The sequence below is a fragment of the Mustela nivalis genome, assembly GCF_964662115.1.
Source record: "Mustela nivalis genome assembly, chromosome: 1".
Lineage (NCBI taxonomy): Eukaryota > Metazoa > Chordata > Mammalia > Carnivora > Mustelidae > Mustela > Mustela nivalis.
In genome coordinates, this window is record NC_139020.1 from 139323431 (window position 1) to 139339832 (window position 16402).

At 50.0% G+C, this 16402-nt stretch overlaps 1 protein-coding gene across 6 annotated transcripts in view; it reads left to right on the forward strand.

Annotated features, from left to right (window-relative positions):
• The window catches only part of RARB (retinoic acid receptor beta), a 450938-nt gene that overhangs the window by 431776 nt on the left and 2760 nt on the right, over window positions 1-16402 (forward strand). For all 6 annotated transcript variants that reach the window (XM_082686911.1, XM_082686913.1, XM_082686916.1 and 3 more), the window contains 3 exons: window positions 4655-4831; window positions 14461-14665; window positions 15495-15653. In XM_082686911.1, the coding sequence (XP_082543037.1) occupies window positions 4655-4831; window positions 14461-14665; window positions 15495-15653 (541 nt within the window). The remainder of the gene's footprint in view (window positions 1-4654; window positions 4832-14460; window positions 14666-15494; window positions 15654-16402) is intronic.

Below are 16402 nucleotides of genomic sequence, written 5' to 3' on the forward strand. Positions count from 1 at the left end.
TTCAGAAGCGCTGCTAAAAACCCACACTTCCCTCAGTGCGCCCCATCACCACCTTCATTACCAACCCAAACAAGCCGAGCTCTCCGTTTGCTGCAGCTGGCAGATAATATATAAGCCATTTTAAACCTCATGCCTATGAATCGAGCAACCAGTATAATAAAACACCAGGTTATTTTGTGTTTTATTAACTGCCTCTTCCCTTCGGTTTGCATAATAGTGAGTTAGATTTACATGCCATTAAGACGGCTGTGCATTATTTTTAATCGAAGGTACGACAGGCTTCTCTCCCGCAGCCCAGTGTGTGATGAAGTAACCTCATACTGATGGGGGTTTCGTTCACACTCGCTGGGTCGGGCCAATGTCTTTTTTTCCAGATGGATACTCCATTGTAAAATGATTTCCCGCCGTAAGCTCTCCTCTCTGTCCCTCTCTTCCGTGTCATCTTCCTACAAACTGGATAAACTGCCTATTAAATTTAATTACAGCCCGAATGGCCGCACATCTTGATCTTCTGTTCCCCCGAGTGTGCTGTGTTCCACCAGGGTCCTTGAGGAAGGAATAAAATCCATCTGGAGGATGCATGCCCACCTTCCTCAGGGGGTGCTGCGGAAAGCACCGGTGGCACCCACCCTTTGAAGGCCTTCTGTGGCATCCCTCATGCAAACTCCTTTCCGGCTTTCCTCCCCAGTATTCAGGATGAAAGCTAGTTTTATGGACTCTCCGGGCTGGTTTTCACTGAGGTAAGGAACTAAAGATATGCGTCTGGGGTGCACCGTTCCCTTCATGGAACTGTTGACATTTGTCAGAGGCCTAAACACCAGGCCCTGGGAGCCTCGCCTTTGCCTGGGTGGTTCCGCTCTGCCTGCCTCCAGAGGCAGCCAGAGTCCTCCTGAGCAGCCCTAGACCATAGCGGGGAGAGCCTCATCCTCAGAATGGTCGTGTCCTGAGACATCCAGAAGCAAGGACTTGGGGGAACGTCCTTCCTCATTGACTCATTGAACAAACACTTGTTGAGACCCTGCCTGCCACGGACCAGGCGCTGTTCAGACACTGAGGGGACAGCAGGAGGAAAATGAGACAAGAAGCCCCGTGTAAATAAGGGAATGATAGTGTGATAGGGAATAAGTACTGTAAAAAGTGGCCCATTTAAAAAAAAAAAAAAAAAGAAAGAGTAGGTGACATTTGACCAAAGATGTGAAAGAATGAGGGAGAGCATCGTGTGGGTAGCTGGGGGAGCAGGAATCCAGGTGGACGGAATAGCCAGTGCAAAGACCCGGAGGCAGGTACATGCCCACTTGTTCACGGATGGCGAGAGACCAGTGAGGCTGGGCCAAGTGGGAAGACAGGGAGTCAGAGAGCAGGCGCCGGATCTGGGAGGGCCTCGCAGGCCAATGGAAGGACTGTGGCCTTTGGTCTGAGATGAGAAATCATTGGCGATTTTGAGCAGTACAGTGATTTGCTTTGACTTTTGTTTTAAAGGGTTCCCTTTATTCCTTTGATAAGAATAGACCATAAGGCACTGGGAGTGGAATGAGGGAAAGCAGTGAGGAGGCTATTGCAGTACTCTAGGCAGGAGGTGATGGTGGCTCAGACCAGGATGCTGGTGCTGGGGGCGGACCTCTTCTCTAACTCTTAATAGTTCTCTGGAGGAAGGATGTGACATTGTCAGGCCTAAACTCTCTCAGCTATACCTGTTCATCAGTCCAAATTCTTCCTGCTACAGGTGAGAGGAACCCAAACTCAAACGAACCTAGATTTTTTTCCAAAAAGTCATGGTGTGGATCAGGCATGGCTGGATCCAGCATTTCCATATCTTCAGGACAGAGCCACTCTTCCTCTTTCTTTTCCTCCCTCACCTCAGCTTTCCTCTGAGTTGGCTTCATTTTTAAGAAGGCCTTCTCCACCAAATAGCCCCTGAAAACTCCTGGGAACCCACACTGACAGCCTTGTTCCCTAGTTGTTCCAGCCAAAGACTCAGAAGTGAGCCTCATGGGCCTGCTGGCAGTTGCCTGCTCTTTTCTGAACCAATCTCTGTGGCCAAGAGGAGGGCCTGTTGTGATTATGAGGACCAGAGCCAAGCACCCTCCTTGTGCTTAAGGGAGTTGGCAGCCCTGCCCAAACCCCACGGGCTCAGAGGGAGGGAGGAGCCGCCCTCCAAAAGACTGCAGAGGCAGGAGAGAAGGACGGCACAATGGCAAGAATGCAGGACAGTCATTCAACTGCTCACACACCAGAGATTCTGCTCTGGGGATCAGAGAAAGAGAAAAAGAAAACAAAAAGCCGCACAAAACCACTTTCCAAGGTAGTGTAGTCCTTACCGAACGCTGAGACCTTCAGTAATTTCCAGCAAGTTCTTAGTGGTGTCCTATCTGCTGTGTACACTGAGCATCCTCCTTACTGATTAAATGGGGAAGGCTAGGTTGAGGCTGGTAATGGGCCATGGAGTGGGGACCAGAATGGGGACTTTGCTGGCCCTGCTCCCTCTGCTCGGGAGGACAGAGGAGAAGATGGTCACTGCTGTTGTCTGAACCATTTGGCAGTGCCGTGGGCAGGTAGGGGTGCTGAGGAAAGGGATCCAATGCTGACCAAACCCCCAGAACACACCCAGCACCATTAGTACACTGGGAACCCACTTCCTCTCCCCTTCAGCCTTTGAGGGCACGTGGCACATATTCCTCTTTACAAATGGGGAGACTGAGGCACTGCTTATGCGAGGGCACACCTGTCAGCTGGGGATCTGGTAGACCTGGGACCCGCTTCTGGCCCCTCGATGGCAGGTTAGCTCACCTCTCTGAGATGGCTTTTCTCCATCTTAGGATGAAGCTAAGAATAACTAGCCCCTTCTTTGCTGGGTGAGGTCCAGAGCGGGGGCCTGGACGGGGTCGTCCGTGGCGAGTCCCAGAGAGCAGCAGGTGCTCTCCCCGCCAGGCTGTCAGCTCGCCAGGGCTAGAAGCATGTGTGATTGCTCAGCTGTGAGATACCCCAGCCTCTAGCTGCGTGCGGGTGGGGCAGGAGACCTTCGTGAAACAGAGGGAAGGAGGGGAAAGGCTGGCGAGTCAGTGACTATAGGAGTGTGCAAATGGATGGAGGCTCCAGCCAGTAGAGGGCTGTAGTTGGACTGAAATCTGTTCCCCTGATTTATTCTGTGGTTCCCAGAAGCCAGGGGACTGCAGGAACCTGGCCCTCGGGGTCCAGGATTAAAGCTGCTGAGGAGTGAGAAGGCCGGGGCTCCCCGGAGGAGCAGCCGTGTTATCCCTGCAGCCACCCCTGGCTGGCAGCCCCCTCTGCAAGTCGCTGCACGTGTCATGGGGGCCGCCTGGCGCTGGGACCAGGGGCAACCAGGAAACACGCATGTGACCATCACAGGTCTGAGGTCACTAAGGGACGCCGTACTCTGTTGGTGTCATTGTAACCTTTTGTTTTCATTCACACTGTCCCAGTCTCACCTTTTATCTTTATTATGAACGATTGTAAACTTATTGTGGAAGCAGAGGATAGAATAGTGACCACCAGGATCGCTCCCCAGCCGGCCCCGTTTCATCCTCCAGCCGCCATCGACACTCTCCTCATCATATAGTCTTTGGAAGTAAATTTACAAACATGTTATTGGGCCTGTAAATATGTTGATGTTCTCAGTGATGCGACCTTCTGCCAACACTGAAAACAGCAATGTTTTCTTTACAGGAAATTCGTATCTCAAACACCGTAATATCTCACATTCCCACTTCTCTTACGTGTGTCAGGTCCTTTAGTTTATTTGAAACAGAATTCAGATAAGGTGTACACCTTGTAATTAATTCTCCTTTTTCTTTTTTTTTTTTTTTTTGGTCCCCTCCTGTGCCTCTGTCCCACTGATCTGCTCTCTCTTCCTGTAGTTTTGCTATTTTCAGAATGTCCTGTTCATGGAGTCCTTCTGTGTTGCAGGCTTTCGTGTCTGCCACCTTCCACTTGGTGTGATGCTTCTGAGGCTCCTCGGTGTTGTGGCCTGGGTCATGTTTTCTTTGCCGTTGCCCTTGACCAGCATTCTGTTGGGTGGGGTGCCGTGGATTTCTCTATTTACGGGTTAATAAGCATCTAGGTTGAGTCACTTTTAGTCTACAGGTTTCTCTTTCCAGTTCTTACAATGCATTCGTTGAAGAGACCAATTAATTGGTGTGATGAAGGCTCTAGCATTTTGGATGGGGACGGTTGCATCCCCCGTGGTGTAACTTACCATGTTCCCATGTCTTCCGGATTTCCATAGTTCGATCTAAAGGCCCACTCTCATCCTGCTTTGACTATTTCAAAGGTGGGTGTGTGTGATTCCATGACATTGCCTCTTTTTAAGATTGTAGCAATCACTGATCGTCAGTGCCTAGAGCCGTTAATTCATCAGGGTTCTAAAATGGTGGCTCCTTATTCTATCATTCCTTCAGGTACTAGTTGGAATAATCACATTAAGAGAAACCCCCTTTATCTCCTATTGACAACCTGGTGGTTCAGAGCTATGATATGGAGCATCTTCAAAACAATCCAGGCTCAACACCCAGCGACCCTAGCAAGAAGCTCCCTGGTCAAGACCGAAGTATTAGTGCATTCATAGAAAATGTGCCAAGTTCCTTGTCTCCCAAGCTTTCCAGAAACTCCCCCTTACAGTGTTTTCTCTCCCTCTTAGAATTCCAGTGCTGACCATCGAGTCCGACTGGACCTGGGCCTCTGGGACAAGTTCAGTGAACTGGCCACCAAGTGCATTATTAAGATTGTGGAGTTTGCTAAACGTCTGCCAGGCTTCACCGGCTTGACCATTGCAGACCAGATCACCCTGCTGAAGGCTGCCTGCCTGGACATTCTGGTATGTGCCCTTCTGAGCTGTTAGTCAGGGGTGGGGCGGGGGGGAGTGGACCGGGGTACTTGGAAGACCTCCAGAGGCTTCGATCTTCCAGCCTCCTCCAGCCACTTGCATCATTTGCCAAGCCCGTCCTCCCTGCCTCAATTTCCATTCCGCTGCCGGAGGCTCAGGGATGCCCAGGACTTGGGCTGAACCTCATCCCTTCTCAGCTTGGTGTGGGAACCCCCACTGCATGGCCTTGGAGCAGGACCCGGCCTGTCTCAGTCACAGCCTTGCTGGCCTCCCCCAAAAGCCCTTCCGCAGGCCAGTCCTGTAGATCTTTGAAAGGCCATCAGGCTTCTCCGAGCTAAACCCACAGGAGTTGGCTCACGTTGCCCTGGTTCTGCCCTCTGATCTTATACCACCTCTGTCAGCGGCCTCGGGAAAATAATTTCCTTTCCTGGACTCAGTGTCCCTATCTGTGCAAGGGGAATGGATTCCTGGTGCCTCTCTCCCCTCTTCTGTTCTCATACTGGGGCTACTAGGGACCCTGTCACACCTTGTCCTCGGTGGGTCTACTGGCCAGATGCCCTCCCTCCCTCCCTCTACCTGGTTGGGGCTTCAGGAATGGTGTGATTAATTCTGGCTGGGCTGGTTTCCGTGATGGGGAGGCAGCTCCCATTAGAGGTGACAGGGATGTACCCTGCCTTGGGGTGGGTGGGGGCTGGTCTGTACGGATGGGCCTCTGGAGGAAGTGGGAGGGGAAGCTGGCCCCCGGCGACGCATCAGAAAATAGAGAAAGTAAAATTAGCTTTTGCGGTGCTTTAAAAGCGTAGATTTTTCTCTTTATTACATCTTTCATAGCTTTGGGTATAAACAGTTCTGCAAAGCAAATGGAGTTACTCACTGTAATTAAACACACAGTCCTGCTCAGGAGGAGAGAGGACCCCGTATGAGGCAGTTGTGTAGGGAACTTGAATGTTTATGTGTCTTTCTGCTCACTGGTTGGATCTTAGGAGTGGTAATGGTTGCTCAGTAACTTACATGTGCTAGGGATCCTGAGAATACATATATGAAATATATATGTAAATATACATATATAAAATATATTTTTTCATCTCCGTAACCTACATGTGCCAGGGATCCTGAGAATATATATATATGAAAATATATATATATATATATATATAAAATATATTTTTTCATCTCATAAAATCAGAGGATCTGGGATGAACTCAGGGACATTTAGAAAAAAATGAAACCTCAAAGCAGCATTCACTGGTCACCTGCCCACACCCCATGGCATCTGCAAACCTCAGCTCACTTGAGCCTCCCACAGCTCAGTGAGCCGGCTGGGGGATGGAGATTCAGCCCATTTTACAGATGAGGAGCTAGAGACTGGGTGAGTTACCCAGGTCAGGTGAATGCTGGAACCAAATTCCAAGACCCACATATTTCTATCCCAAAAGTCATGAAAGGATTAGAGGCATAAACAGGGAATGGTGGTAGGTGGACCGTGGGCATAGGACCAACCAGGCCACCAGAGATTAATAGAGGCCCCCTGAGCAAATCCGTGACAATCTTAATAATGAGCTACTGGAATAATTCACAGGAAAGCCTGTGCTTTCTTACCCTTTCCTACGAGTCCTTCAAGTGTAGCACTCAGGTTGAGTTTCACCTAAGCCTCCAGACCCCCCCAGGATATGAGTAGAGACTGGAGTTACCAGCACGTGGTGAGAGGTGCCCCAGAGGTCCAGAGTGGTTGAGGGGACCATGAGGTGGCACCACCAGGTCAGGCTCTGCACCAGGCCATATGGTGGAATTCTGACTCCCTGTATGACGTGGCCACCCGGCAGGGCCTGGAGCCTTCCTGAAGTTTGAGCTCTGACTTAGGTTCTTTGCTTGTTTCTTAGTCCTCCTCTTGTCTGGCTGCCAAGTGATGACCGTGTGGGGTTCCTTCAACTCCAGTCCTTTGGGAAAGGTGAAACGAGAAGGAGCTTTTGCGACCCTCCAAGGAAGCATCTTGTTTTCTCAACACCCCATACTTTCATGGTCAGAGGTGCTTAGACCCACCCCCTTTAAATCCCCCCACAACCTCCAGCTCTCTTTCCACATCCCACGTTTACAGTGAAACCCAAGCACTCCTCTGGATTGTCCATGGATCCAAGAAGCAGTACTTGGCCTCTTGGTGGAATTGGGTAGAACAAGACCAATATCTGTGACCTTGGTTGAGTTAACCTTTCCCAGTCTGAGTTTACCTATCTGTACAACTGGAATAGAAATCAATGAGGCATTGACTAAAGTAATTCTTTAAACAGGCTTAAATATAGTCATGGGTCTAAGCACAAACAGGGACAAAGCTGTTAAAAGCCCATGGGGACAATTCCGGACCCTGAGACAGGAGTCAGAAAACTCTTTCAACCACTGTGTCCTGGCTTCATTGGTCCATGGGGCTGGGGCTGGGATGCAGTAGGCGCAAGAGGGAAAAACCCTACTCGGGGAAGAGCAGAGACGTCCAGTCTTATGAGATGAAGCAGAAGGAGTACTTATTTGGCCCCAGATAAGAGCTCATTTCCAAGAATTTGTGGCAAAGGCAATTAATCACAAGAGCCTGAAAAATGCACAGCTTCAAAGAGCATCATTCGGATGAGAATATCAACTGCCTGACCCATTTAGAAGAATCTTCTTATCGAAGCCATTGATGTAGGGATAGAGCGAGACAGACACACTAGAAGGAAAGATGGACAGACACAGGCTGAAGTTGCTGTCAGCCCCTAGAAGGGAAACACAGAGTTGTCCCAGGGGTCGGCAGCTCTGGCCTAGCACCACGCATTGTGTGTGGTCTGAGACAGGCCTTTGCTCCCGAGTGCGCGGTGCCTGCTGGGGCTGTCCAGAAGGGGAAAGCATGCCCCTTAGCCTGTGCTCTCTCCACACCACCCTCCAGAAGGGTTTCCGGTCCTGGCGTCTGCCTGGGTGGGGACCCTTTGGTGTGGAGTCCACAGCCAGGCTTCCCTCAGAGCTAGGATCCATGATTTCCCACAGGGGTCAAGTAGCTGCAAAGTCTCTCTTAAGATGGGTCAAATCTTCGAAACCATTTTCCATCCCTCATCCCAGAGCTGTGGCACCCCAGGTTTGTAGTCAGGATAAGGAAGGGACGCCCCAAGAGTGGTCCCCTCACCTGTGCTCACGTTCTCCTTCTTGCGGGCTCTCCTTTATCTTCCCTATCCTGTTTCTTCTCCTCTTGCCCCTCAGCTGCCTCTTCTGTGCAGGTAATTGAATCAAGTCTCTCTCAACTTAAAAATCATCAAAAATAATGCTTGCGGCTCTCTGACCTTCTGTTTGCTCTTCCCTGCTGACCTCCTCCCCTCTCTGCTCTGCCTTTTACAAATACTCACTGAGGACCTGCTGTGGGCCAGGCACTGTTCTAGGCTCTGATGACACAGCAGTGAACAAGACAGAAATGCCTACCCTCATGGAGCTGCCCTTCGACAGGGGACGGGTGGAGAATAAGCAGATGAATAGGCAGGGTCTGACGGGCCGCAAAGAAAAATAGAGGCAGGATCAAGACCAGGAGCGTGACTGAGGTGGTCATGAGCTGTGTGTTTCATGAGGTTCTGTTGTGTTGAAGAGACCTGAATGAAAGGACAGAAAGAGCTGGAACAGTAAGAGACAGTAATCAGGGAGGTGTATGAGGGAGAGCGACCTGAAGAGTGTAGCTCAAAGGCCCTTAGGCAGGGAGGCTCTGGCAGACTGAGGAACAGTGAGGAGGTGACTATTTGGGAATGAATGAATGAGCAAATGAGTGAGAGATCAAAATTGGAATTCGAGAACATGGGCTGCCTTCGGAGTGTTGCATCTGGGCGGGTTCCAGCGTGAGGTAGTGTGAGGGCTTCCCTGAGGGTCCCTCGGAGCCTTCCTGGGTTCCCGCTGCCCCCGCTGCCCTGAGGAAACATTCCCACACCAGGGGCAGCGCACTTTGCTCTGGTGACGCAGAAGGGACTGCCCCATGTGACTTCAGGACATGATTTGTGGCTCCTGGGATTCTGGGGACCGTGCGGCTCTAGAGCCGTGGGGGGCCATTCCTGCATGAACCCGTCCTCCCCCTTCCGGAGGCTCAGCAGAGACCAGACCCGGCCCGAAGAAGAGCCGGCTCTGCCCCGGAGCCCACAGCCTGAGCTGGGCTGCAGCATCGCCCTCGGCCTCCATGCGGGTGTGAGGAGGTCCCGTGTCTCTCTGAAACCCAGCCTTCTCACCCCTGGGATCAGAGCGGTCACCCTGGTTGTCACCGGACATCACTGTGAGGCAGTCAGTGTGGGGTGAGAGGGTGGGAGCCAGACTCCCTGAGTTCAGATCCCAGCTCTGCCGTGTGGAAGCTGCATGAACTGGGGATCGTCAGACCAGATCAGGATCTCCCCATGACTCACCAGATACAGTTCATGGCCCGAGATGCATGAGCCATTTGAGCTTTCCTCCTTTGCCTAGGGACTCAGAAATCCCCAGTTGCCCCCCTCAGGGGGTTACAAGGTGGGAGAGATTTCCGATGAGGGAATCTGCTTCATTAATAATTGAACAGCTGTTCACTAGCCACCTGCTGTGCGGGCTCCACAGCCCAGATGCCCGAGACAGAGCAGCGAGCAGGGCAGGTGAAGAGCAGGCCCATCTTCCGGGCGCGGCGGTGGTCAGCCGGCCCAGAGAGGGACGGCACACCAGGGAGAAGACAGCAGGCCGGGCCGGGGAGCCGGGGGGATGGGGAGTGGGGGCTGGAATACTACCCAGCAGTGAAAAAGAAACAGCTTCACCTATTCCCACAGGGAATCTCAGCTGTGACTCGGAGTTCATAAAGGCCGGACACAAGAGGGAATGTGCAGAGTGAATCCCTTTACCTCAAGTTCAAGGACAGGCAAAACTAGTCTGCAGGAATCAAGGTCAAAATAACGGTTAATTGGAAGGGAGAGGGACAAGCAGCAGGGGATGGATTGGATCTCGAGGGGCCACAGGAGCCCAGATGAGCTGGAACTCTTTGTGTCTCGATCTGGGTGGCAGTTCCACAGGCGTGTACCTGGGGGGGATGCAGTCACCTGTACACTTGAGCCGTGAGCACAGCTCAAGGCCAGTACATTGGGCTCATTATCCATTGCCGTATATCAAGTTGCCATGAAACTTAGCAGTGTTAAGTGATGAGCATTACTATCTCCTGGGGCCCTGTGGGTTAGGAACTGGCTGAGCTGGGTGCTTTTGGATCGGGTCACTCAGAAGCTTGCTGGCCAGACACTGGCAGGGGCTTCATCTTCCTAAGGCTTATCAGGACAGAAGGGCTGCTTCCAGGGCTTCCTAACAGGTGCCTGGCAAGCTAGTGCTGGTTGTTGGGAGGAAGGCCCAGTTTCTTGCCCCATGGACCTTTCCATGATGTGTCAGCCAGCTTCCCCCAAAATGAGATGTAAGAGAGTTGAAAGGAGTCGTCCATGGTGCCTTGCCTCCTATGACTTGTTCTCCAGAGTCACACCTGTTGCTTCCCCTGGATTCTATGTGAGAATCGAGTCACTGGGTCCTGCCCACACTCAAGGGGAGAGGAATGAAGCTTTGCTCCTTAAATAGAGTAGAAGCAAAGAATTTTTTAAAGCCACTGCACATGCTATACCTCAGTTTTAAAACAGTTTTATTTCCTATTTCAAACAAAAGTGGGTGATAGGATAGAAAGTAATGGTCTTAGGAAGCATGTTCACTGTGCTTTCTGAGGACATGACATTTGAACTGAGCTCTGAGGAGGAAGAATCCTGAAGATCAAGGGAAAAGCATCAAAGGCAGAGGGAACAGCAAGCGCAGACGCTTTGCTGTGACGTTGACTTGCTAGAGATTCAGAAAGGTTGAAATGGGCAAAAGTTAAGGAGCAAGGGGAAAGGAGCTGTAATGGGATAGGTAGAGGCCACGGAGGAAGAAGTCTAAATGTCACAGATCTAGAACAGTTCGAAGCCACTGGAGGGATTTTAAGCAAGGACAAGGTCCCCTCTGGTGGCGACTTTGAATAGCATGCTCTCGCTGGGAGAGCAGACGCGGAGGCCAGAATCCCCAGAGGAGAGGTGAGGGTGGCTTGGATTAGAGTGGTCACAGGGACAAGGAGAGAAGGCGACAGGTCTCTCTCTCTGTGCCTGCAATCCCACACACTCAGATCCTCCCCGGGGGACCCCAAAGGCAGTGGAACAATATTCACCTGTCCTTGCTGAAGGCAGGAAGGCTGAGGGTCCTCCCTCCGAGGAGCGTCAGGATGGCTGGTCACAGAGCCCGGTGCCATCCAGCAGGGCCCGCCTTGCGTGAGTCAGCCTCGCCTGCGCTATTTTTGCCCAACTCATGGGGCCCGCGTGCTCCCCTGTCCAGATGCAATACCCTGTTTCAAACAAAGGGCGTTTTAATACTGGTGAAGCACTTGGCAGTTGCCACTGGGGTTTGACTTGAACCAACTGAAACTCCTTGGTTCCTCTCCAGAGGCAGGCCCGGCTGCGTGGTTGAGGAGGAAGCCTGCTGCCCACTGGGCCCAGCCTGGACAGGGGGAGAGTGCAGGCTCCCCTCGTAAAGGAAGACATTGACCAGTCTCTCATCTCAGGCCATGGGCCGTCCCTTCTGGACAGCCCGTTAATACTTGGTTTGGGTTTTGAACTTTCTAGGGAGAGAGGCCACAAAACATAGTTGAAATGCTTCATTAGAATCCAGACATTTTCCCGCTTTTGAGGAGGGGCACCCTTCAGACTAGAATCGTTCAAAAGAGACATTTGTGTGCTCCAGTGCAGACTTGGATTTCTAAGTGAGCCGCTGACAGCTTGCAAATACCTAAACCTTGGTCTTCCGTTCCTTTCCAGCAAATCCTGGTTTCCTTCATTCTCACAGGGACAGATCTAGTGCACTCACTTCTTGGCAGCCTGCTACAGCTGCAAAGACTTATTTAGTACCTATTTGATTCCAAACTGGAAATGTGTCTGGAGATTTTGAGCCCATAAATACTGAGCTTCTGCCTCTGCCCATCACGTGACCCGTCCCTACGCAGGCATCTCTCCTTATGCTCCTCCAGGTGGTGTGAAGGGGCCTGGGCTGGGGCTTTCAGGGGAACTAAGGCTTATAAGCCGGGGCCTCTCAGTTCCTTTGCTGCTCTGACATAGAGAATGGACTTCATAACCCCTCAGCTACCAAGATGACGTGAAACCGGTCATTCAGTTGGGGACCCAGAGGAAATGGGGGGACAGGCTCAGAGAGGTCTCTGGGCAAATACCTGAGAGGCAAAAACGGCCACCCATCCAGTGAAGAGGAATCTTTGTAACATTTTAGCAACAACTCACATTCAGTTGCTTTCCCGTTCACTTGCCACTTGATCACATAATAGGAATGTTAAGTTTGAGGATGTGTCCTGATTTAGATCGTGCCCCCTCACCGGAAGTGAGCTTTGCCCAATTTTCCGTTTCCAAGGCCGCGCGCTTCTGTGTACCAGGTAGGTCACCATGCATAACCGTCCAGGTTGTGCACTGCACTAAGGCAGCGAGCCAAGGAGACAAATGAGGCTAATATCCAAATTAATTCTGGCTGGATGTCATTTCACCTTAGGCAGCGGGGGATGGAGAGTGGCAGGAAGAGGATGGAGGCCACTGGGGAGCAGAGGTGAAGAGCACAGCATAGGGGAGCACTTAAGTGCTAGGGACCGATCGCCTGAAGCAGATCATGCAACTTAGCAGTTATGTGACCTAGGACAAGCTATTTGCCTTTGTTTCTCTATCTGTAAAATGGGATGACCAAAGTTACGAGTTGATAGGAGAATTAGGTAATATGTTAAAACACTTAGCACAGTCCCCGGCATGGAGGCACTGATGAATAAACCATTAGCTCTCATATGTTAGAGGACGGAGCGCTCATCGTTCCCCCTTCTCCTCTCAGGAGATATTCTTCTAACCAAGAAGACATTGGGGTCAGGCTTTTTTGTTCCCATCAGCAGATGTAGCAGATGTCCCATGGCCTCACTTTACAGGACATCTTTATACTCTCGTCCAAGTCCACACTGGAGTCCAGCATGTAGGAGGAGGGCTGCCTCCTAGCCCCATGGGTTGGAGGTTCGGAGAACACCAGAGCAAGGACCCAAGAACAGGCGACCTTTCCAGTGCGCCAGCCCTGCCCCCTGGCTCATGTGGTCACTTAGCCAGTCCTTTAGGATGGTCTTGGGCAGGGGCAGTGTCTTTGCCCCAAACACCCAGCACGAAAAGATTTGACCTGGTTCTTGCATTAGGAGTCCTGGTGGGAATATGGAGAGTGGGAAGGGTGCTTTTCTACAGGGACTTCCATTGTAGCTCGGAGTCTTGTGGCTTCGTCAGAGGGCTACCCCCTCCGCACAGGGCCCTGTCACGGGAAGATCGCAGACCCTTCTGATCACATCTGTCCTCCTCTTTGTTGACACTGAAGTGACCACACCCAGTCATACAGAGCACAAGCATCTGGAAAAAAACAGCACTCTTAGCCTACCAGGTTATCCACTCCTGTCCAGACAGAATAAATTTCTCTGCTTCACACAGCTCTAAGGCTTTTTTAGAAGGAAAAGTCAAAGGTAGACACGTGGCCACCAGAAAGGCCCCTCACAGTGATCGGTACAGAAATATGCTTCTGGGCAGATGAGTGCTCTGTGTCCATGGAGCTCCTTGCCGGCGGTGCCGGCCGAGAGGGCAGTGGGCACGCCAGCTGCAGTGATGACATAGCTACACGAGGGGGTTTTGGAGTTGGCCATGCTGAGTGAGGCCTGAAGGCCCACAGCACCAAGCAGGCGACTTCCTGGTAGCGGGTGTGGCCAGGGTGACCAGCAGAGTTTTCTATGAGGGGCATGCCGGGTGGCACCGGAAGACTGGCATCACGGCCCGGGCTTCTCACCTACAGAAATCCCAACCAGATTTCTGGGCGTGGTAGAAATGCCTCCTCTTCCCTGTGACTCTGCCCTTGATCTCCTTCCGGCTGTGTCCACGCTCTCCCCCTTGCAGTTCCCCTCCTGATCCTCAGATTGGAGCTGCTGGGAGGGAGCTGTGTGAGCAGAGGCTTCATGGAAGAGGGCCCAACCTGGGTTGGCATCAAACCCAGCCACATGGGAACCGCGTGACATGGGGCTTATGACTGAGCCACGCTGAGCTTCCGTCCCTCATCTATAAAATTGGAATAATATTCACTTGCTAAAGTGTTTGAAGGCTTGAACGTAGGGCCATGGTTAACACTTGACATATACTCAGCATTTCATAAATGGTAGATAGTGCCTTTTTTCTTTTCGTAGACTGTAAGCTCTTAAGAAAAATATCTTTTTATTCCCCAGCATCTGGCACAGTGCCTAGGACATAAGTAGGTACTCAGTAAATGTTTATTTGAGTCCAATGAATTACTTTTAGCACAAATATTTCTTAAAATTTCTTGTGTCCTGTTTATTATTCCCTAAATAATGTTAGCCCATATTTTGGCGTCTATACTCTTTCAATGAAAGGGCTGCTAGAAGACATTCCACATCCAGAAGGCAGGCAGTGTGCCTCATGTGATGTGAGAGCTCCTTGGAAATCTCCATCTTCCTTCCCAGCTAGATTGATGCCATAGGGACAGGCTGGCTTTGATGACCCACCAAATATGGTTTTTTTTTTTCTTCTTCCTTCCAGATTCTTAGAATTTGCACCAGGTATACCCCAGAACAAGACACCATGACATTTTCAGATGGCCTTACCCTAAATCGAACTCAGATGCACAATGCTGGATTTGGTCCTCTGACTGACCTTGTGTTCACCTTTGCCAACCAGCTCCTGCCTTTGGAAATGGATGACACAGAAACAGGCCTTCTCAGTGCCATCTGCTTAATCTGTGGAGGTACCAACTACCTAGAAAACCCTCATGAGATTCCATGAAGAACAACTTGTAATTTATGGGAAATTCCTATCTCCATTTTGGAGTAATTTTGCATGGAGAAAGACATGTGAATAAATAGCCAGGCATGCATGCTAGGGGTTTGTTGCATTTTTCCATATTGCAAATTAAATGAAGATATTTGGGATCCTTTTGCTCTGAAATACCAAAATGATATTTCTCCAATTGCTACTGGTTTTTTCTAAGGCAGGATCAGACTATTGTAAAATAAATTGCCTAAGAACATTTTAATGATAATGCAAGGGACTTCCTTGTGCCATTTGTGACTGCAGTGGCTTGGACTACAAGTCACTGAGTTGTCTCCCCCCCCCCCCACCCCTAACTCTTAAAGGACTGGCATAAAATATGGCTTTCTTTGTACTGACCCCTACTGGCTCACAGGACATTGAATCCTAAGTGGTTAAAAAGTAATGGCTTTAATTACGGGGCCTATTTACCTTGCTTTTAAAACCATCCAGCTGCTCAAGGTTTGGTTGAATTCAGTTCAGTAGTGACATCTCCTGGTCACAAGAAGTAATTTTCTCCCTGTAACAAAGCTACTAGTAATGAAAATGTGCTTTTTAACAGCAAGAGGGACATTTTCAAGTATCACTGCATAAAACATTTGCACGAGTCTTCAAACTGGTATGTGACTGAATCATCAGATTAATTAAGTCATAACGTACTAGGGCCAAGGAAACAAGAAAGGGAAATGGGCAGCAGCCCTCTCTCCTGGCAAGTGTGGAACTCTTTCTGTCCTGATACTGTTTAAAACTTTCTTCCTGCTATCTAGACCGCCAGGACCTTGAGGAACCAACAAAAGTAGATAAGCTACAAGAACCACTGCTGGAAGCACTAAAAATTTATATCAGAAAGAGACGACCCAGCAAGCCTCACATGTTTCCAAAGATCTTAATGAAAATCACAGACCTCCGCAGCATCAGTGCTAAAGGTATGTCTTTAGAGTCTCCATTGTATTCATGAAGTGGTCCTGACCTGTTTTTTTTTTAAACTTGATATTTTCATTCAGGATGTTTGACAATAGCTGCTTTTCTGTTTTTGTTCTGGAATTTATTTCTGATGGAAATCAAAAGGAATAGCATTCACCCTTAAAAACCTCTTATCTTACCCTACTCAATGATCTTAAGAGATTGAGTTTGTAATTCGGGTGACTGGATAGAAAAATTGGTGTTTTGTTTGTTAAGATTTATTTATTAGAGAATGGAGAGAGAGCAGGCGCACAGGCAGAAGAAGGGGCTGAGGGAGAAGAAGAGAGAGAATGCCAAGCAGACTCCCCGCTGAGCATAAGAGTCCTACAAGGGGCTAGATTCAGGGACTCGGAGATCACAACATGATCCGAAACTGAGTTGGACACTTAACCAGCCGAGCCACCCACATGCCCCTAGAAAAACTATTTTCAAGAGAATGTATTGACAGCCTTTTCATTTTTCTAATTTAATGCATTTCATTCCTTTTCACACATGCTCTGGTTGACATAAACTTGACTGCAGTTTTTCCTGACCATCCAAACCTCAGGAAAATGAGTAATACTTAGGGCAACTGTTACTGGTGAAGTTTCTCTCTCAAAGCAATGTTGCCATCACTCTCTTGTGTATAGGCAGATTGACTTCTGCACGCTTCTCAGCAAAGGAATTCTTGCCTTCCTGAGAGGTATAGATAATTCTTGCTTAGTGATTTTCA